This window comes from Ranitomeya variabilis, chromosome 2, assembly GCF_051348905.1.
Source record: "Ranitomeya variabilis isolate aRanVar5 chromosome 2, aRanVar5.hap1, whole genome shotgun sequence".
NCBI lineage: Eukaryota > Metazoa > Chordata > Amphibia > Anura > Dendrobatidae > Ranitomeya > Ranitomeya variabilis.
In genome coordinates this window covers 256161835-256187062 of record NC_135233.1, presented here as the reverse complement: position 1 = coordinate 256187062, position 25228 = coordinate 256161835, and the positions used below count along the sequence as shown (strand labels likewise).

The 25228-nt window shown below is 49.1% G+C and overlaps 1 protein-coding gene across 4 annotated transcripts in view; it reads right to left on the bottom strand.

The window, feature by feature from the left end:
* Positions 1-975: 975 nt before the first annotated feature.
* FIBCD1 (fibrinogen C domain containing 1) overlaps positions 976-25228 on the bottom strand; it is a 277925-nt gene continuing 253672 nt past the window's right edge. For all 4 annotated transcript variants that reach the window (XM_077284729.1, XM_077284728.1, XM_077284730.1 and 1 more), the window contains 6 exons: positions 9897-10364; positions 8558-8702; positions 7875-8011; positions 4461-4557; positions 3620-3799; positions 976-3542 (listed from right to left, as the gene is read on the bottom strand). In XM_077284729.1, the coding sequence (XP_077140844.1) occupies positions 3283-3542; positions 3620-3799; positions 4461-4557; positions 7875-8011; positions 8558-8702; positions 9897-10364 (1287 nt within the window). In that variant the 3' untranslated portion in view covers positions 976-3282. The remainder of the gene's footprint in view (positions 3543-3619; positions 3800-4460; positions 4558-7874; positions 8012-8557; positions 8703-9896; positions 10365-25228) is intronic.

Here is a 25228-nt window from a genome sequence, read left to right as displayed (position 1 = left end):
CAGATACTGATGATGGAGATGCCGGGCAGTCACCAGATTTTGATGATGGAGGTGTCGGGCGGTCATCAGATACTGATGGGATTTACATTTCTCTTTTATTCATTCACTTTTCATTTTGTCAGTAGATACCTATCACCTCTTCTATGTCTGAACTTGTGGCTTTATTGCATCGTTGTGCCGTCGTTCACTCAGAGTCGGGGGTTGAGCTTCTTCCGATAATTCAGCATCTGACTTTTAATTTCGATCCTGTGGAACTATCGCTCCAATCGTGCTGTTTCAGCTCCATTATTTTAGTTCTTTTCACACTTCTGTCAATATTTCTCCACGTTTGTTCTTGTCGTGGAGTCTATGGACTTGTATAAGTGGCTTCTTGAACATTTCTCTTCTGCATTAAGACTCTCACAGCTCATTCTTTGCCTCACAAGTTTTTTTGAAGAGGATTCTTCGAGTTGGCAGCTTAATCCACTCCAGATGGAAGCTGGGTGATGTCCCACGGCTTTTACTTGGTGCTTCACCCACGCCGGCAGACGCCCTCATTAGCTGGTGGGAGAGATTGTGTTACTGTAAATTGTGAGTCTCGGCTCTGCTCATTCACCTGCCTCCCCGGCGCACGATGACTTCAGCACATACACTGCCATTATGTTCTATACTCCAGAGATGCATTCATTATTCTGCTGGCTGCTGTGAATACAGATGGGTTGCAGTGCAGTCTGTTAAATGCATTGTGATGTGTAGTGTTTCTTGCACCAGACGTGCACTGCAGCCGACATGCTCTGCTCTTTCTATCCTCTGTCAAAGACTGCAATCTGTCAGTGAATATCGTGCCATGCATGCGCAGAGATCTCCAGCAGGACTGTGGCACCGCAGCTGTCAATCACTGTAGTCCCGCCCACACGGAGCTGCAGCACAAGTACACACTGGGGATGATCGGATCTTCATCTCACGGAACAAAAGATCCAAAATCCACAGTTTTCTGTCACCAAACCTTTAATTTACACAAAATCATTTATTTTTTTCATCTCATTTTGTAAATTTTCAAACATTGAAACTTTCGATAAAAAAACATAAGAAACGGAAACATCTCAGCACGTCTCATTTCCCACAAATCATTGCACCTGCCCGAACCGCAACGGTTATGTAAACAGGAAGTGGTCAAGGGACACAAAATTCTACTCCAATTGCGCGCCAGCCCTAGGCCTACCTCGGTGTGCCTCTTGGAGCCCCGTAGTAAGACCTATACCCGCTAGAGTGCTGCATTGATTTTTAGAAGCTAAGTCCTGCTCCATCTGATCACGTGTTTTTGAGGTGCCACTGCACCTCCCAGCGCCTCATTGTAATTTCTAGTGTTCCATTATAAACACAGAAAGTTCTGCTCCACCTGCACTTCCATCCCCGGACCTTGCCTCCTTCTCTCCTACGTATAGTTGCAGCTTTGTAGACCCCTACAGAATCTCTGTTTGCAAAACATCCTACTCCAGCGTCAGCTCGGACCCCGGGACCTCCAGTATAGTGAAGATGGTGGTGGTGATTGCTCCTCCATCTCTTCTACATTCATTACTCTCATCCTCCTCCTCCCATGTCTTCCGCGGTACGTCTCGCTCAGCGCAGATCTCTGCTCCATCTGTCTACTTCCATCTGTGTCTTGATTCTTCCTTAACCCCCCTGTACTGTAAAGATCCCCTCCCACTCCCATATTTATATATGTACACCCCCCACCTTGACCTCTTTATATGAAGCCCACCCAGTCCCTCATTGCCGGGGACAGCAGATACCACCGTCTCGGGTGCTCATGCTGCGTTATGGCTCCTCGCAAATCTTCATGCTCGTTTAACCAAGACATTAAAAGCAAATTATTTTACTTGTCAAGATGGAGGGAGGGGGGACGTTCGTCAATGCCAGGATGGGGTCTTAATGAGATGCCTGTTAATGCAGCTTCTTGGATGTAACCAACCAAACGAGGCTATGCTCCATTAAGTTCCAGGTTATATCTGCCTCGGTTCCTCTAATTTACTAAACACTTGTTTACAATTTCGGCCGCCACGGAGCAGAGAAACTGAAGACTGACGGCCGGAAGACGCTAATGACATCCGCAAGAATGCGATTCATTACCAAGATTCTGGCAGCACGGTTATGAGGTGGATTTGTTGATATCCCAAAAAATATGATGTCTTTCTCCCAAAGGAGCAGCTACCTGACGCTGAGAAGCTTTTTTTAGTATTTTATCTCTATCCAGCGAGCAATACATCAGCAAGGAGTGTGGAGAAGGTTTAGCAAGCTGCAAGGTAAATTCTCACTCGTCATTGGTAATGGAGCCTGCGCCGATGGTAAATGCCGCATTAGGCAGCTGTCCACCATGACTTCACAATGTCATCTGCCGAGACAAAAAAAATATCTAGAAACTTTATGGTGATGATATCGGAGATTACTGGGATCTGTCAGGGCGAATGATAAGCTGTAGCCAGAGGGATGGGGATTAGCGCTGCTCTCCGAATTTCGAAGTCCCTCCGTCTGTTCCAATTAAAGGATCGTCTGGGAGACCTGATGAAAACTCGACCCAAAGACCCTCCTTCAGTTTTCCCTGTGGTCTGGATGACCCATCACATCATTTATCAGCAGCCACCACGTAATGTTGCCCGTTCCTCCACAGTGGGGAACTTTTTTTAAAGTTCCAACTTCGTAAACTTCAGAACTAATTATTTTTGTCTGACTTCCGTGCCACAGTGTCTTTCTTGTCTCTACTCCTCGGAGTCCTTGTTGGACTTGGTTATGATATCTCGATCTAGGGTTGAAAAATGTATCTTGTGCGAGTGTCTGAGGCAAAGACGATAATGTAAAGGAATATTCATAGTGTGACATATGAGGAGCAATCACCAGGGTCAGGAGACGTCCACTGGATGATCCACAAGGTGGACGACTCGTCTATGGAAGGAACTGCCAACCACACACAAAGAAGTCATCCGCACCACTAACAATATTAAAAAACATTGCACCTAGGTCGTTGAGGAGAGTAGTGTGCACGGAGAAGTCAGGCTGGAGCAATCATAGTCAATCACTGGATGGTTGGATAGACATTTGGTTAAGGGGCAACATGGAGAAAGGTCCATCTTGGAACATTTGGCTCATCCGGATGTTGTTGGCCAAGTGAATACTCTCTGGATATCATGTGCATTGGCACCAACAAGTGTTGGAAAGTTAAGGAAATCCCACCCCAAAAAAAGTCCTTAATACCCCTCCTCCCCACCTGTAAAAAATGGAACAAAAAGTTCAAGAAAGGAGAGACGATCACTTGTCCTCCCGGTGAGGACGGATCTTCATCTCTGTAAACTTGAGGGAATACTGCCAGCCAGTCCATGAAGACCACTCGATGCCGTCGGCATAGGAGGCGTGATGCCCATGGAGGTACTGCCCGTTCAGGTTGGAGGTATGACAGTTGCGGTACCACCAGGCCCCGTGGTAGAAGCTGGCACAGTTGTTCTCTGAGTGGTCGTTGTCTAGGTCTTTGGTGGTGAACTTCATTCCCGTGTGCTTACCCAAGGAATCGCCTGAGGAGACAAGGTGCAGGGAGTTAACGAAGGAGCGAGGATGTCCCAGAGTCTCAGACTATTGATGAGGGGCTTACCTGCCGTTCCAGAGTAGTCGGACACAGTGAGCGGGTAGCCGTCATCCTCTGGGTTCACGGAGTACAGGCCCACACCAAACGTGTTGTACTGGGCGTAAGCCGTGGAGTTCTCGAAGTCGGCGAGGTCGATGCGGAGCTGGTAATGTGTCTGCATGGTCAGCAGGTGGAGCCGCTGGAGGCCTAAAATGGAAGAGCAAAAATCAGACACCCATCGCCCTGTACCACCCCTGGTTGTGGTGCACCACCTTCCACTCCCAGCCATGCACTGCAAGCTACACCCAGCTATCTGGCGACGTCTGGAACTGTCCGCTCTACTCCTATGAGACGCTCTGCAGAGATCTGGAAACTTTCTCATTCTACAGCCGTCGCTGTCTGCATGGAGGTGCCCAAGCGGGGATCCGGCTCCATAGTCACCATCTTAATGAGGACATCAGGTAAGGGCTGAATGCAAATCTCTGCGTCTCTCGGCTGCGGCTCCTATCCCCCCCCCCCAATCCCCCCCGCATCACTGACTATCCTTAAGATTCCTGTGCAGTGTCCGGCAAGGAGGCGTACAAAACTCTGCGTGGCCAACGAGCCCGGATGCAGTGCAAAGTTTCCTGTCACTATGGATGGAGGAGGTAATGAGCAAGGAACAGATATTACTCTCTGTTATCAGCCATTACTGGGGAGAGGAGACTGTAGAACAGGCGAGTACAATCTATTACTTCCTGTTATCAGCCACTCCTCTTTTAGCACTCTTGCACTGTAATAATCTCTGTACTGGCCCTTTAAGTACTGATGATGATGTGGTGCGCTGGATGTGACGCGTCGTCATTGCGATGAATTTGTGGTTTCTTACCCAGCCAATGTTCTCCTGTCAGTTTGCCAAATCCATCCCTGTACTGCTCCCACCCACGGAAGAAGTTCACAGATCCGTCCTCTCTTCTCTGGAACACCTGGAATGGAAGCGACAGTCACTGATAATGATAATGAGGCGCTAATGAGGCTGCGGCACGTGCTGCCTCGCACTGCCCTGAAATCACTAACCCTTCTGAACCGATTAGCCATTAGTTTATTACAAATTTCCAGATGAAAGCATCACGTGGAGAATGGGGGCAGTTTTCCTTCCCGGTGTGCTGGAAAATGGCTGATAACTCAGAAAATAGCTGCCCCGTCGGTATCTTTGAGCGATACATGTGGATCATCTAATATGACGGATCGCTGGTGAAGTGAATGATAGATCACATGACAGGATAAGCGTTGCGCGGCTCCTCGTGGCGGCCCATTACCAGCGGTCGGTATTTGTCATGCACTGTCTCCGCGCTCTGCCTGATCCATCTCCGCATGGCCGTGCGGGGAATTACAGATCGGAGATTTCCCAAAGCGAAGAGATGCTTCATCTATCAGAAAAAGTAATCTGGCGATGGCGGCTGTGGACATGGTCATTCTTGTGATTTATCGAAAGTTGCTTCATGCTCGGAGACAGTGGAGATTACATCTCGGGGGGTGGGGGAGAAAGGGTTAACGGTTTATGGAGCGTTAATGAGTCTGACATCGGCGCTCGCTTCCCAGAAGATTGTCGCAGCCGGGGATTGGGGGGCAGACTCCATCGCACAGGTCTTAGTGGCATGAGGAAAGCCCGGCTTAATCCGCTCCGACCTTGTGCGGCTGAAGTAGGACGCGCTAAGACAAAGGTGGCGCTGAAGAAGATGGGCTGGGGAGGGGTGAGAGTGACATTTAAAGGGCAACTCCATCCTGTCATCCTACTCACACCGCCGCACACATCTGCTCCGGATCGTCCACTAATGTTCTGTCTGAATAATTTGTGCCGCCTTAAATAGATTTTAGAGTCACAAAGTGTTATACCCCCTCACTCTTGATGTACCCCCCACCCCATTATAGGAGCCCGAGCAGGAATGACGCCAACCTCTGCTGCAGAGTGGTGATGAGGAGGGTGAGATGAGAGACCACCAAGCGCTCTGATACCAGAAGTGACCGCCAATGAAGACTTGGCGCTTTGATGTGATCAGTCGCGGCGGGCGTAGGGGTGCGGAGTGGGGTCATTCTTGTTTGTTTGCTCATCATTAAATATGAATCCTCCCCTAAAGCAAAATAAGCTGGTCCGTGGGCCGAGGCGCTGAAATATTAATACGCTCCTGAGCAGACAGCGGCCACGGACCCAGCTCTGATATTACAGAGATATTAACCCCTTGTGTGCAAGACTCCCCTAACCTTGGCCTGTCACACCTGATTGGTATGTTGTCCGGCCTCCCCATATCTGACATAGGAGACAGGAGGGGGTCATCCACCCAAATATCACCGCAGTCTGTGTATTCAGTAACACCCATTACACTATACATCTGTGTGTCACGCCGCACCGCTCTCAGGGCCCCACTGCTCTCAGGGCCACACTGCTCTCAGGGGCCCTCTGCTTTCAGGGCCACGCCTCTCTCAGGGCCGCTCCGCTCTCAGGGCCCCGCCGCTCTCAGGGTCGCACCGCTCTCAGGGGCCTGCTGCTCTCAGGGCCCCGCCGCTCTCAGGGCCGCACTGCTCTCAGGGCTCCGCCGCTCTCAGGGTCGCACTGCTCTCAGAGCCGTGCCGCTCTCAGGGCCGCACCGCTCTCAGGGCTCCGCCGCTCTCAGGGTCGCACTGCTCTCAGGGCCGCTCCGCCGCTCTCAGGGCCGCTCCGCCGCTCTCAGGGCCACACCGCTCTCAGGGCTCCGCCGCTCTCAGGGCCGCTCCGCTCTCAGGGCTCCGCCGCTCTCAGGGTCGCACTGCTCTCAGGGCCGCTCCGCCGCTCTCAGGGCCGCTCCGCCGCTCTCAGGGCCACACCGCTCTCAGGGCTCCGCCGCTCTCAGGGCCGCTCCGCTCTCTGGGCCGCACCGCTCTCAGGGGCCTGCTGCTCTCAGGGGCCCGCGGCTCTCAGGGCCACACCGCACTCAGGGGCCTGCTGCTCTCAGGTCCCCGCCGCTCTCAGGGCCACACTGCTCTCAGGGCCACACTGCTCTCAGGGCCACACTGCTCTCAAGGCCTTGCCACTCCACGCGTTTCGTTGCTATTTATTTAGCACAGCTGCTGTGTACATTCTGCTGATGAAATCACTGACATCGCACAAGGTGACATTTTACTACCTAATATTTAATCTTTGTCACCAGAACAATAAATGTCAATCATATGGTGGGATACAGAGTGTTTGGGACCGGTGACGCGTTCAGCGGGGGTGGTGACGATACAGGAAGTGGTGAGAACTGTAATCTTCTAAATTATATCATTGTGAAAGATCAGGCTCTGTCTCTTGTGAATCACAGGCTATCGGCTCTAGCGAGAGTAACGGGTGACTTGTCTGGTATTAACCTTATTATTGCCAGCAGTAAAGGTAGGGGTGGGGCAGATCTACTCAGGGGCGGGGCCACCATAGTCCTTCTAATCATTGACTGCTCGTTATAATCAATCATTATCATAGTATTACATGATACAAGAACATGGCAGCAATGCTGGGCACTGTACATTCGGGTGTCTATAGTAAACATTTCAGACAATTAAGAGGCTGGGAAATAGCCTCAACATTTGCTCTTCCCATGAGGATCCATTTAACCAATTAATGGAGCTGAAAGAGATCAGGTGATGCTTATGGCAGCTATTGTGGGTTAGAAACAGGAAGAATGAGTCTTAGGATTTTAAGAGGAGGAGCCGAGCCTCATCTCATCTCCCAATTGGTCATTTATCGGTATTAGTGCGCCCCCTAGTTCTAGTTTTAGGAAGTGACCCAGATCATGGTGGCTACAAGAATATCATAATCTGTGTAAATATATAGCATTGAGTTATTTTTGTGGATTGTTTACGTTTGTACTGATCTCAAGCGACATCCCACATTACATCTTCTACTCCAGTCACATCCAGAGCTGCCTATAAAGTTCTGCGGATCACCATTATCAATCTCTGCAGGCTGCCATTTATTATATCAGTTTAGATGTGACTGCAGAACCTCTGAAGCTGAGTGGCATAAAAGGCGCGATCATACAGAACAACTGTAAGTGCAGCTTTGGATGGGACCGAAGTATAAGGGATGACCATGAAGAAGAAGTGTAACTACAGCTTTGGATGTGACCAGAGTATAACATGTGATCATGCAACAGAATTCTGACAGCAGATTTGGATGTGACCAGAGTAAAAGGTGTGATCATGCAGCAGAATTGTAACTGCAGCTTTGGATGTGACTGGAGTAGAAGTCATGTAGCTCCCGTCTTCAGTAATATAACTGCTGGCCACTCACCGTCCATCCGCCTCCATCCGTGGTCATGTCACAGTAGACCTGGAATCCATTTGGATAGTGAATGGGGAACACGGAGTAGACGCCATCTTCCTGCTGCCCGCTGATGAAGATGTCATAGCAGTCGCGCGGCTTGGAACCTGTGGATAAGTGGCGGCGTTATACAGTGCCAGGCAGAAAGTGTTTTCATCATCTCGGAGCCAGGGTGCCGGATAATTCCATTCCTGGTCAAATGCGTAGATTAGCTCATAAAAAAATTCCCTTGAAATTGTTACAGCGCTGCGGAAGACTCCGCCGCCAAGATTTATGATGCTGTCAAGATGGCAGAACTACCAGGAGCCGCAGTTTTCTGGCTTTACAATACAAGAATCAAGATTGGGGGAAGGGGAGCTGCGCTCTCATCCAAAGCCCCGGCCTGGGAAGTCCCGTCCATATCTACAGGTGGAGTACTGGCAAACAGACACTGGACGATCCGCCACAGATGTGACATCCCAAAAGACCCCATACAAGCCGTGAAAAGACACGCTACATGTAGCTGTGTGTCCCCCACCCCGCTACCTATTACTGCGCTGTGTCACTGCACCAGGAGGCTCAGGAAGAACACTGCACAGATACCGTGCCGGAGCGATGGAGTCTGTCACCACACCTGCCCCCCCAAGCATAGGAAGCAATGATGCACGTCTCACCGTTGGTGCAACCTCGAGGTCTGGAAGTCTTTGCTGGTGACCGTATGAGATCCCCTTTCCCGCGAGATCTTCCATGGACTGAGTCCAGGACTTCACTAACAGAACTGACGAGCTGCGCCACGTGACTGTGACCCTCAGACAGAAGCTAGAGGGGGGAACAATGGAGAAAGAAGAGGGTACAAGGAATATTTATGGTAATCATTTCTATCACAATCCGAGTTTCTACTGTCCGGCATGTGCCAGTCCTCACTGTCCTGTTGGCATTCCATTCAGGACTCCTACATATCTATATATATAATTGTCTAAGGGTTTTTCCGTCTGTCTGTCTGTCTTTCTGTCTGTCTGTCTGTCTGTCTTGGAAATCCCACGTCTCTGATTGGTCGAGGCCTGGCGGCCTCGACCAATCAGAGACGGGCACAGCATGGCGACGATGATGTCATAAAGGTTGCCTCAACCAATCAGCGACGGGCACAGTCTGCCGCCAGGCTTCGACCAATCAGCGACGGGCACAGTATCGACGTAGATGTCATAATGGTTGCCATGGCGACGATGATGTCATAAAGGTTGCCTCGACCAATCAGCGACGGGCACAGTCTGCCGCGAATTCTGGAATCATCATTGTCCATATACTACGGGGACATGCATATTCTAGAATACCCGATGCATTAGAATCGGGCCACAGTCTAGTATATATATAATCATCCTGGTCTTGTGTGAAGCTAGACGCAATATAAAACTCCGCCCACACACACACATGCTCCACCCACATGACGTGCCAGTAAAAAGCTCTACCCCAACATATCGTCATGCTGCACCCTTGTGACTAGCATCATTGAAAAGCTCCACCCCTATGACTAGTACTAATTAAAACTCCACCCTAATGACTAGTGTCCCAGTGAAGCTCCTCCCACACACTTCCATGCTCCACCCTTATGACTAGTGACCTCTTTCTCCTGGTCAGGGTGACAGCAGCCTCTTTCCCCCTTACAGACTGTATAAACCTCTCGGTGCCATTCTTGCTCTCAGCAGAGGTGTAATTACAGCCGTTCCTACCTCTCACAACCAGCAGCAATCACTTGGCATTTGTACTGAAGTTTGTACCATGTGCTCATGCCAGATTCTGGTTGGCACAGGTCTGTTTGTGTGTGCAGAGAGCCAGCACAGCCATGTGTTCTGCATCAAGCGGTGCCAAGCATCTCTGTATGTATGCTGCCGCTTCCCATCGCTGCGGAATGGAGACTTCATAGTCACTTAAAGGGATAGAATTTGATGTGGACTGTGGGCTGCCATATTGGCTGGTAAGACTTTATGGTTGGGGGAGGGTAAAGTGGGGTGTTACCTGTATGAGTCTCCCCTGCTCACTTTGCAGCGCCCCAAGCTCAGACACCAGTCCACTCTGCCCTTTCCGCAGGCTCTCCCAGTCCGCTCGCTGTCGGGAAACTTGTGATACCATCTGTGACACTTGGTCGGCCAGTCCCGCCAGTAGTGCCCTCTCCTTGCCCACTGCCGCTTTCATCTCTGAGTCATGGTCGCCCAGTGCGGATATCAAGGAGGACTGAAATCCATCCAGGCGAGGCAGCGGGTCGGGGCAATTGGGGTCTATGAATATATTGATGTGTGAGCTATCCGCCCTCTCAATGGTGACCAGCGCGTTGGGGTCCTCCATGTTGGTAGTGATGACTGGTGGGGGTTCGGTGGACGGGGCGTGGTAATGATTCATGAACAGGACGGCTCCAGTGACGGTGACAGCCAGCAGGACAGCCACGGACAGCAGCACCGTGCACAGGATGTAGCCACAGCTGGTCCTCTGCAAGAGAAAAGGAACAATGGCTTAGTCAAGAGCTCTGCTACCAGCTGCCCATCATGCTCTAGTCCCATCCACAGCTGCATTCACAATTCTGCTGAACATTACTGTTACAAAGCGTTGCTAAACTCCTATAATGCATCATGGCAGACACTGAACCAGTGGGGGATGTAAAGCCATGTGCAATAGTGAGATGATACATGAAGAGGTAGGACTGGACCATAAGAAGATGTACCCATTGTCTAATCTAGAAGTTTGTGTTGAACGGGCCACGGGGCCAAAATTGCCCCTTCTACTGAACTGGCAAAACCAGCATTAGAATATTGCAATTGGGGGTTAAGCGATGTTTATCGTAACGGCTGAATGACGACACCATGATCCTGTGGGGCCGTCTCTGTTTGGTATACACCCCTGCTTAGCCAAGGAGTGGGAGGAGGAAACTGTCACTGTCTTGTGATAACTCTGAGTCAATCAGGAACTGGCATTGCTTGCTACATTGTTTACAATATATTGCTGATGTACCCCTGGGGAAAAGCCTGGCAAGTTTATAGGCTGCTCTCCCAGACAATGTGGCGGACAATATCATCACATTATCCCATACGCAGTCTTGGACAGGGCTGTGGAGTCGGTATCTATGTCAATTTTGGTGGTGTCAGAGTTGGAGGTGGTGTAAATTGGACCAACTCCTAAAATATATAATACATTGGGTACAGTAGTATAATGCAGGATGTGCTGTACATTTTTCTCATAATTTGGGAAAGTTATGAAATGTCCTATAAATGTCTGTTCTGTTCCTGATCTAAGGATCTGGGCTTTTAGTTGAGATTAATCTGTGCTGCACTTTATGCACAAGCTCAGTAGTGACCAGTGCTGGGGAGCCATAGATGAGATGAATCTGTGCTGCACTTTATGTACAGGCTCGGTAGTGACCAGTGCTGGGGAGCCATAGATGAGATGAATCTGTGCTGCACTTAATGCACATGCTCATTAATAACCAGTGCTGGGGAGTCATAGATGAGATGAATCTGTGCTGCACTTTCTGCACATGCTCGGAAGTGACTAGTGCTGGGGAGCCATAGATGAGATGAATCTGTGCTGCACTTTCTGCACATGCTCGGAAGTGACAAGTGCTGGGGAGGCATAGATGAGATGAATCTGTGCTGCACTTTATACACATGCTCAGTAGTGACCAGTGCTGGGGAGTCATAGATGAGATGAATCTGTGCTGCACTTTCTGCACATGCTCGGAAGTGACTAGTGCTGGGGAGTCATAGATGAGATGAATCTGTGCTGCACTTTCTGCACATGCTCGGAAGTGACTAGTGCTGGGGAGTCATAGATGAGATGAATCTGTGCTGCACTTTCTGCACATGCTCGGAAGTGACCAGTGCTGGGGAGCCATAGATGAGATGAATCTGTGCTGCACTTTAGGCACATGCCCAGTAGTGACCAGGGCTGGGGAGTCGGGGTTTTGGCTTACTGACTCCACAGCCCTGGTCATGTGACCCCCTAATGCTGACAAGCTTACAAGGTCGAGGCACTGATGTAGCTCTTACCTACTGATCATTAGGGTGCGCTCTCCCCTGATGTATTATTACAAATGTGTACGATTTGACCGCCGGCGCCGGGTTCTGCTCTAATTTTTTTGAGTTTTTCTCTGTGCCAAAATTAAGCAGATTCTGCTGAGCGGCATCTGCGGGGACTTGCCGCCACAGAACAATCTGCGGTGAAGTCACAACCATTTAAGTATGTGCCCCCTGCGGAGGACGGGTCTGATGAAATGATGGAACGTGTTGATAGTCATTACCACGTTATATTCCGAGCAGTAAGGTCTCTCTTCTCATTTTCTTTTGGGGTAGAGCCTAGCGCAGCAGCAATCAGATAACGGAATAATTAGCGTTGATAAAGATGGAGGCATTTTTATGTTTCCTGCCCCTTGTAACTTGCATTATTCTGCTCTAAAATCCAATCTACAATCTGACAACTCTGTATAATACCAGGTTGTCACAGCCGGACCCTCTGACACCGCTGGGCTCTGCTACACTGTAACCGCCTGCTAAGTATTCCATGGAAAAAGCTAGAATGGCGGAGACTCGGTGAGAGCCTTCATGTCTTGGAGGAGCTGTCCCTACAGGGCTCTCGTGGAGACGTTGGAGCTGTCAGACAGGGGAGTGGGGGCTCTTTTCCTAAAAGCATGGCGTACGGCGCGTGTGACTCCGGCGGTGGCCGCCATATGTCTCCATGTGACATGTTTCATTAGTTGGAGAGTTGTCACTGCCTGCCGCTGAGCTGTCACGTCCGCTGTCTCTTCATCGATATCGTTACCTTTCCTCCACATCAACAAATCTACATGCGGCCGCTGATGTCTCTGCGCAAATCCCCTCCCCTATCCATCCTCGCAGACGTCTGCAACCAGGATGGATCTCGTCTGCTGGTTCATCCCTTGTCCTGATCCCCCCAAGCCTTAGATCCCCCTGGTTCTGACAGAACATGCAATGTATTCCATATCTGGAAGGATTTTCATGCTGCGGTCACGTGATGGCGGCTTTGTGAGAAGGTTGGAGACGTTTAAAGGCGACAGTTTCTTCAGTTTTCCACCCGGGACGTGTCTGCACTATCTAGCAAAGAACGGATGGATTTGTTCCGGACTATTGGAATCTGCCTCTTATATTTTGTGGCGTAGCTGGCCTTTAATTTTTTGACTCCCGAACTGGGGCATATACATTTAGTGGGTGCAGTTCTGGAGGAGGGGAATGGGTCATGTGACTGGCGGGCTTCTTATCTGAACTTTACATGGTGCAGATTTCTCTGTTCACTTCAAAGGATCAGCAGAATGTGATACTGATAGAAATCAGCGCGGCGCCATGACAGCCGCTCCGTAGTCACAGAACCGCCCACAAATAATGGAAGCTTGTCAATCACAGTAACTGATCTTAGGGTACCGTCACACAGTGGCATTTTTGTCGCTACGACGGTACGATTCGTGACGTTCTAGCGATATAGTTACGATCTCGCAGTGTCTGACACGCAGCAGCGATCAGGGACCCTGCTGAGAATCGTACATCGTAGCAGATCGTTTGAAACTTTCTTTTGTCGCTGGATCTCCCGCTGTCATCGCTGGATCGTTGTGTGTGACAGCGATCCAGCGATGCGTTCGCTTGTAACCAGGGTAAACATCGGGTTACTAAGCGCAGGGCCGCGCTTAGTAACCCGATGTTTACCGTGGTTACCAGCGTAAAAGTTAAAAAAAAAAAACCGTACATACTCACATTCCGGTGTCCGTCAGGTCCCTTGCCGTCTGCTTCCCGCACTGACTGTCTGTCGGCCGTAAAATGAGAGCAGATCACAGCGGTGACGTCACCGCTGCGCTCTGCTCTCACTGTACGGCGGCACTCAGTCAGAGCGGGAAGCAGACGGCAAGGGACCTGACGGACACCGGAATGTGAGTATGTACGTTTTTTGTTTTTTTTTACTTTTACGCTGGTAACCACGGTAAACATCGGGTTACTAAGCGCGGTTAGTAACCCGATGTTTACCCTGGTTACCAGCGAACCTCGGCATCGTTGGTCGCTGGAGAGCTGTCTGTGTGACAGCTCCCCAGCGACCACACAACCACTTACCAACGATCACGGCCAGGTCGTATCGCTGGTCGTGATCGTTGGTAAATCGTTATGTGAGACAGCACCCTTACAGCAAAATCTACAATGACACTAATTAATGAACGATTCCAGGGACAATAGAACACGCTAGATGAAAGTGGGGCAGCGCACGAGCAACTAATGTGTTTAGGGATCTCCTCACTCTCTGCTTATGGCAGAAGTCTGGGGAGGTGGGGATTGGGATACAAACAGGCTTGGACTGGCCCTCAGGAGAACAGGAGATCCTCCGGTGGGTCCCTGTGCAGGACTGGGCCGTCACCCTCTTATTTAAGAATTACTTGGCACTAAATACATGAATCACTATATACAGACGCAGGCGGCATCTTATTCATGTAACAATCTGCCCAATCCATTGTTATAATAATTTGTGATTGAGGATAATGTCACATTTGCATGTAGCTGAAAAGTGGGGCCCTGGAGTTTGTTACTGATGGGGCCCTGGCACCCCAGTCTGACACTGGGTATAATCTTTTGATCTCACTGCAGAAAAGCCGATGAGAAAGGGGTCTGGAGAAGGAGGACAGATGGGTCTGGAGGAGGAGGACAGAGGGGTCTGCAGGAGGAGGACAGATGGGTCTGGAGGAGGAGGTCAGAGGCATCAGGGGGAGGTCAGAGGGGTCTGGAGGAAGAGGACATAGGAGTCTGGAGGACAGAGGGGTCTGGAGAAGGAGGACAGAGGGGTCTGGAGGAGGAGGACAGATGGGTCTGGAGGAGGAGGACAGAGGGGTCTGGAGGAGGAGGACAGATGGGTCTGGAGGAGGAGGACAGAGGCATCAGGGGGAGGTCAGAATGGTGTGGAGGAAGAGGACATAGGAGTCTGGAGGACAGAGGGGTCTGGAGCAAGAGGACAGAGCAGTTATGAGGGGGACATGGAAGTCTGGAGGACAGAGGAGTATGGAGAAGGATAAAGGAGTCTGGAGGAGATTAGAAGGGTCTGATGGAGGAGGACAGAATGGTGTGGAAGTGGAGGAGGACAAAAGGGTCAGGACTCAGGAGGAAGAGGAGGACAGAGGGGTCCATAAGTTCTGAGGGGTCTGAAGGAATAGCACAGATGGGTTTGGAGAAGGTGGAGACTACAGAGAGGTCTGGAGGTGACAGATCAGTCAGAGATCTCTATTTTAGGGTGCAGTGATGGCTCTATCCGCCCCATCCTCCCTGCCAGTTTTCTTGCTTTCTCTTAGCGACAGGGACATAATGTTTCATGATGAGATGGGATTTATTTTACTGTAATGGTTAGTTTTACTCCACTGCCCAGTAATCCACCGACACCTGTAGAACGAGCGCTTCTGTGTTATGAGTATATGTGGGAACACAGGTTGTTGTTAATGTATCATATTAGCAAGAATCTTTCTAGGAGTCCTCAAGGGCCCCAAGACAAGATCAAATAAAGGCCCAAAAGTTGCTGGTTCATGGCAAGAGAGTGTATTCTATTTTGTGCATCCATGTGATGGGCAAGTGACAACAATCTATTACTCTCTGTTATCAGCCATTACTGGTGGTGGCGACTGTAGGATAGGTGAGTACAATCTATTACTCCCTTGGAGGCATGGGCCCTCCTACTGGCCTCTTGCAACTGAGCCGTATAGCGGGCTGGCGGTCCTTTTTAAGACCACAGCGGTTGAATGCAGACGATTATTTGAATTAGAAATGGGGAGATGCTTGATCCTAGATGTCGCCATGGGGGGACAGGAGCTTCGGCTCATTAACATCTACGGTCCTCAGTCCAAGTGGGACCGCAAGTGTCTCTTGATGAAGATCAAACCTTTCTTATTTTCGAGTCGGCAGGTGGTCTTTGGAGGGGATTTCAACAACGTCACGAGACCCTGTGATAGAGGAGGTTCTGGAGACCAGCTGGCTTACGATTGTGTTGCGCTAAATAGGATAGTGAGGCACGCCTGGTGGATGTCCACATCTGGCACAACACAGGCCACACAGGATTCACCTTTTTTAGAGGTAGACAGTGCAACTCTAGCATAAACAGGTTTTATTTGAAGGAGGAGGCCGTCTCCTCGCCAATGTCGGTTGTGGAGGTGGAGTTCTCCGATCACTGATTATGTTTTCTATGAACGTTACAGAGACTCCTCGGATGGGAAGAGGTTATTGGAAGCTGAATTCATCACTCCTTGAGGAAGAAGCTATAAGACGGTCCTTTCAGGAATTTCTTCAGAGTCAGGTACCGTTGCTGGGCCTAACCAACACTAAGTCAGAGTGGTGGGAGATGTTCAAACATCGGGTGGCGAGAATCTTCCGGCAACGCTCGAACCTCAGAAGCCTGAACAGGGATAGCCTGCATCAGAGCCTGAGGAGGAAACTCGAGCATCTTGTCTCGACTGGAGGTGGCCTCGAGGAGATCGCCAGTGTGAAATCCTTGCTGAAGTGGTCTCAGTACGAAAGGCACAAATCTTTGGTTTTTGAGAGGGATTACGGGAAATACTAGTCGCCCGACCCTTACAGAAGGTGCAAGATGTCAGTGAATAGTAAGATAGTGACGGGGCTGATGGACACTACGGGATCCCTGAGAAGATCCAGATCAGGGATCTTGGAGGTCGTCAGTTCATACTACTTGCACCTCTTGTGAAGGAGGGAACTGGATCGTGACAGGATGTCGGCTTTCCTGTCTGAAGCTGTTCCTGAGCCAAGGGGCTGACCTCTCGCTGGGCGGCTTGGCAGAAGCGATCAAAGAAGAGGAAGTGAGACTGGCGATCGATGGGCTCAGGCCCAAAAAATCGCCAGGTCCGGATGGCTATGCAAGTTCTTTAGGACCTTTAGGGACTCCTTGGTCCCCTGTCATGGTTCCCAATGGCAGGGGAACGTCAGGACACATAAATAACGGACGAGCTCTTGGGTGATGGAATCTCGAGCTGACCGTGAGCTAAACCTACCACACAACTAATAGTGGCCGGGGGGCGTGCCTACGTTTTATCCCTAGACGTCTCTCGCCAGCCGGAGGACTAACTAACCCTAGTAGAGGAAAAAACAGACCTGGCTTACCTCTAGGGAAATTCCCCCGAAAAGGAGACAGAAGCCCCCCACATATATTGACGGTGAGTTCAGAGGAAAAGACATACGCAGTATGAAGGTAGGTTCAGCAAAGCGAGGTCCGCTTACTAGATAGTAGAAAGATACAAAAGGGAACTGCACGGTCAGCTGAAAACCCTTTTAAAATACCATCCTGAAATTACTTTAAGACTCATGTGTCAACTCATGACACCGGAGTGGTAATTTCAGCCCACAAGAGCTTCCAGCTACAGAGAATGATATAGCTGTAAACTGGAACAAAAAATGCAAACAAACTTAGGACTAAGAGTCCAACTTAGCTGATCAGTAGTCTAGGAGCAGGAACATGCAACAGAAAGGCTCTGGTTACATTGATGGCCGGCAAGGCAATGACTGAAGAGCAGGAATAAATAGGAACTCCCCACTACTGATGAAAACAGGTGAACTGAGAAAGAAAACACACCCGAGTCACCAGTACCACTAGCCACCACCAGAAGGAGCCCAAAAGCAGATTCACAACAGTACCCCCCCCTCAAGGAGGGGGCACCGACCCCTCACAAGAACCACCAGGGCGATCCAGATGAGCCCTATGAAAGGCACGAACCAAATCAGAGGCGTGAACATCAGAAGCAGTTACCCAAGAATTATCTTCTTGACCATAACCCTTCCACTTAACCAGATATTGTAGTCTCCGTCTGGAAATACGGGAGTCCAAGATTTTCTCCACAACATACTCCAATTCACCCTCAACCAGCACAGGAGCAGGAGGCTCGGTAGAAGGAACAACCGGCACCTCATACCTCCGCAACAACGACCGATGGAAGACATTATGGATAGCGAAAGATGCCGGAAGGTCTAAACGAAAGGATACAGGGTTAAGAATCTCCAAAATCCTATAAGGACCGATGAGCCGAGGCTTAAACTTAGGAGAAGAAACCCTCATAGGGACAAAACGGGAAGACAACCACACCAAGTCCCCAACACGAAGACGAGGACCAACACGACGACGGCGGTTGGCAAAATGCTGAGTCTTCTCCTGGGACAACTTCAAATTGTCCACCACCTGTCCCCAAATCCGATGCAACCTATCCACCATAGTATCCACTCCAGGACAATCCGAAGACTCCACCTGACCGGAAGAAAAACGAGGGTGAAACCCCGAATTGCAAAAGAAAGGAGAAACCAAAGTGGCAGAACTAGCCCGATTATTGAGGGCAAACTCTGCCAACGGCAAAAAGGCAACCCAGTCATCCTGATCCGCAGACACAAAACACCTCAAATAAGTCTCCAAGGTCTGATTAGTTCGCTCCGTCTGGCCATTAGTCTGAGGATGGAACGCAGACGAAAAAGACAAATCAATGCCCATCCTAGCACAGAATGCCCGCCAAAATCTAGACACGAACTGGGTCCCCCTGTCAGAAACGATATTTTCCGGAATACCATGCAAGCGAACCACATTTTGAAAAAACAGAGGAACCAATTCGGATGAGGAAGGCAACTTAGGCAAAGGTACCAAATGAACCATCTTTGAAAAACGGTCACACACCACCCAGATGACAGACATTTTCTGAGAAGCAGGGAGATCAGAAATAAAATCCATAGAGATGTGAGTCCAAGGCCTCTTCGGAATAGGCAAAGATAACAACAATCCGCTAGCCCGAGAACAACAAGGCTTGGCCCGAGCACAAACATCACAAGACTGCACAAAAACTCGTACGTCTCGAGACAGGGAAGGCCACCAGAAGGACCTAGCCACCAAATCCCTAGTACCAAAGATTCCAGGATGACCTGCCAACGCAGAAGAATGAACCTCCGAGATGACTCTACTGGTCCAATCATCAGGAACAAACAGTCTACCAGGCGGGCAACGATCAGGTCTATCCGCCTGAAACTCCTGCAAAGCCCGTCGCAGGTCTGGGGAAACAGCAGATAATATCACCCCATCCTTAAGGATACCTGTAGGTTCAGAATCACCAGGGGAATCAGGCTCAAAACTCCTAAAAAGGGCATCTGCCTTCACATTTTTAGAACCTGGTAGGTATGAGACCACAAAATTAAACCGAGAGAAAAACAACGACCAGCGCGCCTGTCTAGGATTCAGGCGCTTGGCAGACTCGAGATAAATCAGATTCTTGTGATCGGTCAATACCACCACCTGATGTCTAGCCCCCTCAAGCCAATGACGCCACTCCTCAAAAGCCCACTTCATAGCCAAAAGCTCCCGATTACCAATATCATAGTTTCGCTCGGCGGGCGAAAATTTTCGAGAAAAGAACGCACAAGGTCTCATCACGGAGCAGTCGGAACTTTTCTGCGACAAAACCGCCCCAGCTCCGATCTCGGAAGCGTCGACCTCAACCTGAAAAGGAAGAGCAACATCAGGCTGACGCAACACAGGGGCAGAAGAAAAGCGGCGCTTAAGCTCCCGAAAGGCCTCCACAGCAGCAGGGGACCAATCAGCAACATCAGCACCCTTTTTAGTCAAATCAGTCAAAGGTTTAGCAACATCAGAAAAACCAGTTTTAAATCGACGATAAAAATTAGCAAAGCCCAAGAATTTCTGAAGGCTCTTAAGAGAAGTAGGTTGCGTCCAATCACAAATAGCCCGAACCTTGACAGGATTCATCTCAATGGAAGAAGGGGAAAAAATGTACCCCAAAAAAGAAATCTTTTGAACCCCAAAAATACACTTAGAACCCTTCACACACAAGGAATTAGCCCGCAAAACCTGAAAAACCCTCCTGACTTGTTGGACATGAGAGTCCCAGTCATCCGAAAAAATCAAAATATCATCCAGATACACAATCATAAATTTATCCAAATATTCACAGAAAATGTTATGCATAAAGGACTGAAAGACTGAAGGGGCATTTGAAAGACCAAAAGGCATTACTAAATACTCAAAATGGCCCTCGGGCGTATTAAATGCGGTTTTCCACTCATCCCCCTGCTTAATTCGCACCAAATTATACGCCCCACGAAGATCAATCTTAGAGAACCACTTAGCCCCCTTTATTCGAGCAAACAAATCAGTCAGCAGTGGCAAAGGATACTGATATTTGACTGTAATTTTATTCAAGAGTCGATAATCAATACACGGCCTCAAAGAGCCATCTTTTTTAGACACAAAGAAAAAACCGGCTCCTAAGGGAGATGAAGAAGGACGAATATGTCCCTTTTCCAGGGACTCCTTAATATACTCTCGCATAGCAACATGTTCAGGTACGGATAAATTAAACAAACGACCCTTTGGAAATTTACTGCCTGGAATCAGATCTATGGTACAATCGCAATCTCTGTGAGGAGGGAGTGAACCAAGCTTAGGCTCCTCAAAAACATCACGATAATCAGACAAAAATGCCGGAATCTCAGAGGGAATAGATGATGCAATGGAAACCAAAGGTATGTCCCCATGAGCCCCCTGACATCCCCAGCTTAACACAGACATAGCTTTCCAGTCAAGGACTGGATTATGAGATTGTAACCATGGCAATCCGAGCACCAAAACATCATGTAGATTGTACAACACAAGGAAGCGAATCACCTCCTGATGGTCTGGAGTCATACGCATAGTCACTTGTGTCCAGTATTGTGGTTTATTACTAGCCAAGGGCGTAGAATCAATACCCTTCAGAGGTATAGGGACTTCCAGAGGCTCTAGATTAAACCCACAGCGCCTGGCAAAGGACCAATCCATAAGACTCAAAGCGGCGCCAGAGTCGACATAGGCGTCCGCGGTAATTGACGATAATGAACAAATCAAGGTCACAGATAGAATAAACTTAGACTGTAAAGTGCCAATTGAAACAGACTTATCAACCTTCTTTGTGCGTCTAGAGCATGCTGATATAACATGAGTTGAATCACCACAATAGAAGCACAACCCATTTTTTCGCCTAAAATTCTGCCGTTCGCTTCTGGACAGAATTCTATCACATTGCATATTATCTGGCGCCTTCTCAGAAGACACCGCCAAATGGTGCACAGGTTTACGCTCCCGCAAACGCCGATCAATCTGAATAGCCATTGTCATGGACTCATTCAGACCTGTAGGCGCAGGGAACCCCACCATAACATCCTTAATGGCATCAGAGAGACCCTCTCTGAAATTCGCCGCCAAAGCGCACTCATTCCACTGAGTAAGCACAGACCATTTACGAAATTTTTGGCAGTATATTTCAGCTTCATCTTGCCCTTGAGACAGGGCCATCAAGGCCTTTTCAGCCTGAATCTCTAAATTAGGTTCCTCATAAAGCAACCCCAAAGCCAGAAAAAACGCATCCACATTGAGCAACGCAGGATCCCCTGGTGCCAATGCAAAAGCCCAATCTTGAGGGTCACCTCGCAGCAAGGAAATTACAATCTTAACCTGCTGTGCGGGATCTCCAGCGGAGCGAGGTCTCAGAGAAAGAAATAATTTACAATTATATTTGAAATTCAAAAAACGAGATCTATCTCCAGAGAAAAATTCTGGTATAGGAATTCTAGGTTCAGATATAGGAGCATGTATAACAAAATCCTGTAAATCTTGAACTTTTGTGGCAAGATTATTCAAACCTATAGCCAAACTCTGAGGATCCATTTTAAGCAGGTGAGATCAGAGCCATTCAAGGGTTAGAAGGAGAGGGAGACAAAGACTGCAATTAGAGCTGAAATGCAACTGATTCAACTATAGAGCAAGCACCAAGGAAAAAAAAAAAAAAAAATTTGCAGACTTCTTTTTCTCTCCTTTCTTCTGCCAACAGCTTTAACACTTGGCCGGCCATACTGTCATGGTTCCCAATGGCAGGGGAACGTCAGGACACATAAATAACGGACGAGCTCTTGGGTGATGGAATCTCGAGCTGACCGTGAGCTAAACCTACCACACAACTAATAGTGGCCGGGGGGCGTGCCTACGTTTTATCCCTAGACGTCTCTCGCCAGCCGGAGGACTAACTATCCCTAGTAGAGGAAAAAACAGACCTGGCTTACCTCTAGGGAAATTCCCCCGAAAAGGAGACAGAAGCCCCCCACATATATTGACGGTGAGTTCAGAGGAAAAGACATACGCAGTATGAAGGTAGGTTCAGCAAAGCGAGGTCCGCTTACTAGATAGTAGAAAGATACAAAAGGGAACTGCACGGTCAGCTGAAAACCCTTTTAAAATACCATCCTGAAATTACTTTAAGACTCATGTGTCAACTCATGACACCGGAGTGGTAATTTCAGCCCACAAGAGCTTCCAGCTACAGAGAATGATATAACTGTAAACTGGAACAAAAAATGCAAACAAACTTAGGACTAAGAGTCCAACTTAGCTGATCAGTAGTCTAGGAGCAGGAACATGCAACAGAAAGGCTCTGGTTACATTGATGGCCGGCAAGGCAATGACTGAAGAGCAGGAATAAATAGGAACTCCCCACTACTGATGAAAACAGGTGAACTGAGAAAGAAAACACACCCGAGTCACCAGTACCACTAGCCACCACCAGAAGGAGCCCAAAAGCAGATTCACAACAGTCCCCCTCTTGACTCAGGTCTTTAATGAGTGTCTCTCCTCGGGCACTCTGCCGAGATCATTAAGGAGGTCAGCTTTGATCATTTTGTCAAAGGGTAAGGATCCGTCACGCATTGAGAATTGACATCCCATAGCACTTCTCAATGTGGACAGGAAGGTTTTGGCCAACATACTTTTCCACAGGCTGGTGAAGTTTGCACCGCAGCTCCTTTCGGAGGCCCAGCACTGTTGCGTTCATGGCCATAGCACTTTCAGTGCTGTTCTAGGTGTCCGAGATGCCGTGGAGCAAGGCAAGGCTTGCCTTTGGAAGGGGTTCTTGCTGACCCTGGATCAGGCAAAAGCCTTTGATCGGGTCGACCACGAGTAGCTCTGGTCCACTCTTTTGAGGTATGGTCTGCCTGGAGGGTTTGTGGACTGGCTTAAGACCTTAAACGCAGGGGCTGAGACTTTTCCTCTGGTAATCGAGTGGATTGGACAACCTTTTGGGGTAGGATCTGGTGTCCGCCAGGGCTGCCCTCTTAGCTCTTTGCTTTACATGTCTGCGATCGATCCCTTCCTCAGAAGGGTTGATTGTGGACCGTTGGCGGGGGTGAGGATGGGCGGCGTGGCGCCGAAGGCTATCCTGAGAGTAGTGGCCTATGCGGACGATGTCACCTTCTTTGTTTCTTCGCAAGAGGAGGTGAAGGCGGTGATGTCAGAAGTGGAGAGCATCCAGGTCCAAGGTCAACCAGGACAAGTGTGAGAGTCTCTTGCTGGGTGGCGGGGATCCCAGGTTTGAACTTCCGGACATCCTCCTGAACCCCAAGAACATGCCAAAGCCCTAGGCTTCGAATTTGGCCAGGGTAGAGAAGGCAGAATCAAAACTGGGAAGGCAGAATCAAAGGTGTCACCCAAAGAGTGGACCAATGGAAGGGTTGGTCTCTGACCCTGAGGGAAAGGGTTGGCATGTGCAAAGCTTTCCTGCTCCCCTTGCTAATCTACTTGGGCTGCATCTGTGCCTTGCCAGAGCCTCTCTGGACACGGGTCTACAGTCTGTTCTTCCAGATGTTATGGGGGAATATACTGAACCTAGTCAAACGGGAGGTCACTTACCGCACGAGGAGACAAGGGTGGTTGAATATGGTGAACCCTGTGGTGTTCCTAGTGAACACCTTTTTGAAAGTTAATGTGGAAAACCTCTGGAAAGAGAGGGCTCCTCCATGGGTATTTTCCTGCAAGGGATGGTTTCAGCCTTTCTTGCAAGAATGGAAGACAGGGGGAAGATTGAAGGATCTTCCCACACCACACAGGCATCTCCCGGCTTATGTTACCCGGTTCTGAAAATGATGCGCTGGCAGGGTCTGGGAATGTGGAAGGTGAGGTCCCTCCCGAGGAAACTCCTCGACATGGGTCTTGCTTTCGCATTTTTTAGAGACCATTGGTCCTCAAGGACTGCCCAAGTCAGGATCTAGAGGTTGGGTTGAGTTTGTTAAATTTTAGCAGCATCCCCAAAAAGTATTGGGACTTGGCTTGGTGCTGCTTCCAAGGTAAGTTGTATGTGAGGGACAATCTGAAGTACAGGAACTCAGATGACAGGAATTGCCCCCGTGAGGTTTGAGCTACCATGCTAGAAAGCATGGAGCACTTCCTGCTTCATTGTACCTTTAATACAGAGGTGTACAACAGGGTGGGTGCTTCCACTGGCTGGCCGCGGCTGGCCACTCTGTCCTATGCCGAGTGGGCCTGTGTAGTGTTCAGAGACCTCGGGAGAAGGGACTGAGCCACTTTATTCTTAGTTAGCGTAGTGGTCAGATACTTCACATGGAACGCACGAGTTTCAGTTTTGACGCAGAGTAAAATCCTCCATGCAGATGAAGTTTCTAGCAGCATCCTAGGTGCCCTGGTGAAAGTGAGTTCTCTGGAGAGCGAAAGACTGGGTGCTCGGAGGGCGGCCCATCTCTGGAGGGGTTTCTCCTTCAGGGTGTCTTAGTCAGTACTCCTTTATCCTGGTGGTGGGCTGATGTATTTACACCCTAGATTTTTGTTTTGTATCTCTGTTCCCTGAAAGGTTTTCAGGCATTGAACTTGAGCCTTGGGTGATGAGTACGTAGGTTGTGTTCTATAATGTTGATTTATGTATATATTGTATATAGTGTATTGTATGTATTGTATATATTGTGTATAATAGAGGGTCTTAGTTAGGTTGGGTGGGGGGGATTGGAGGGTTCAACAGCTGTGATAAGAGACTGATCTGGCCTGGCCCAGGCCCCGCCTGGGGAAAAACTTTGGGGCCTGATCCTAGCTCGGATAATTTCTGAACTTTGTGGCCAGAGCTGGATCAGGGGTGGTGGGCTAGTTAGTGTAGGTGCGTGTTTATATATATACTAGCTGTTTCCAGCCAGCTAACGCTCGGCATGCTCATTGCTATCTAACTAACGCTGCTAGTAATTAAACTAAAGTAAATAATGACAACATTCAATAGCGCTTACGCAGGTGGTAAATTAACTTAAAATGAAGTTAATAACAATAATAATTAAAAATCAGAATAATACTAATACATTTTATTCAGTGTAAAATCAAAAGCAAACTGGATTCGTGTGGTAATATGTCGGGACAGAGCCTCGTGTGGTAATGTGTGGGGACGCAGCCTCATGTGGTAATGTGTGAGGGCGGAACCTCGTGTGGAAATGTGTGGGGACGGAGCCTCGTGTGATAATGTGGAGGGACAGAGC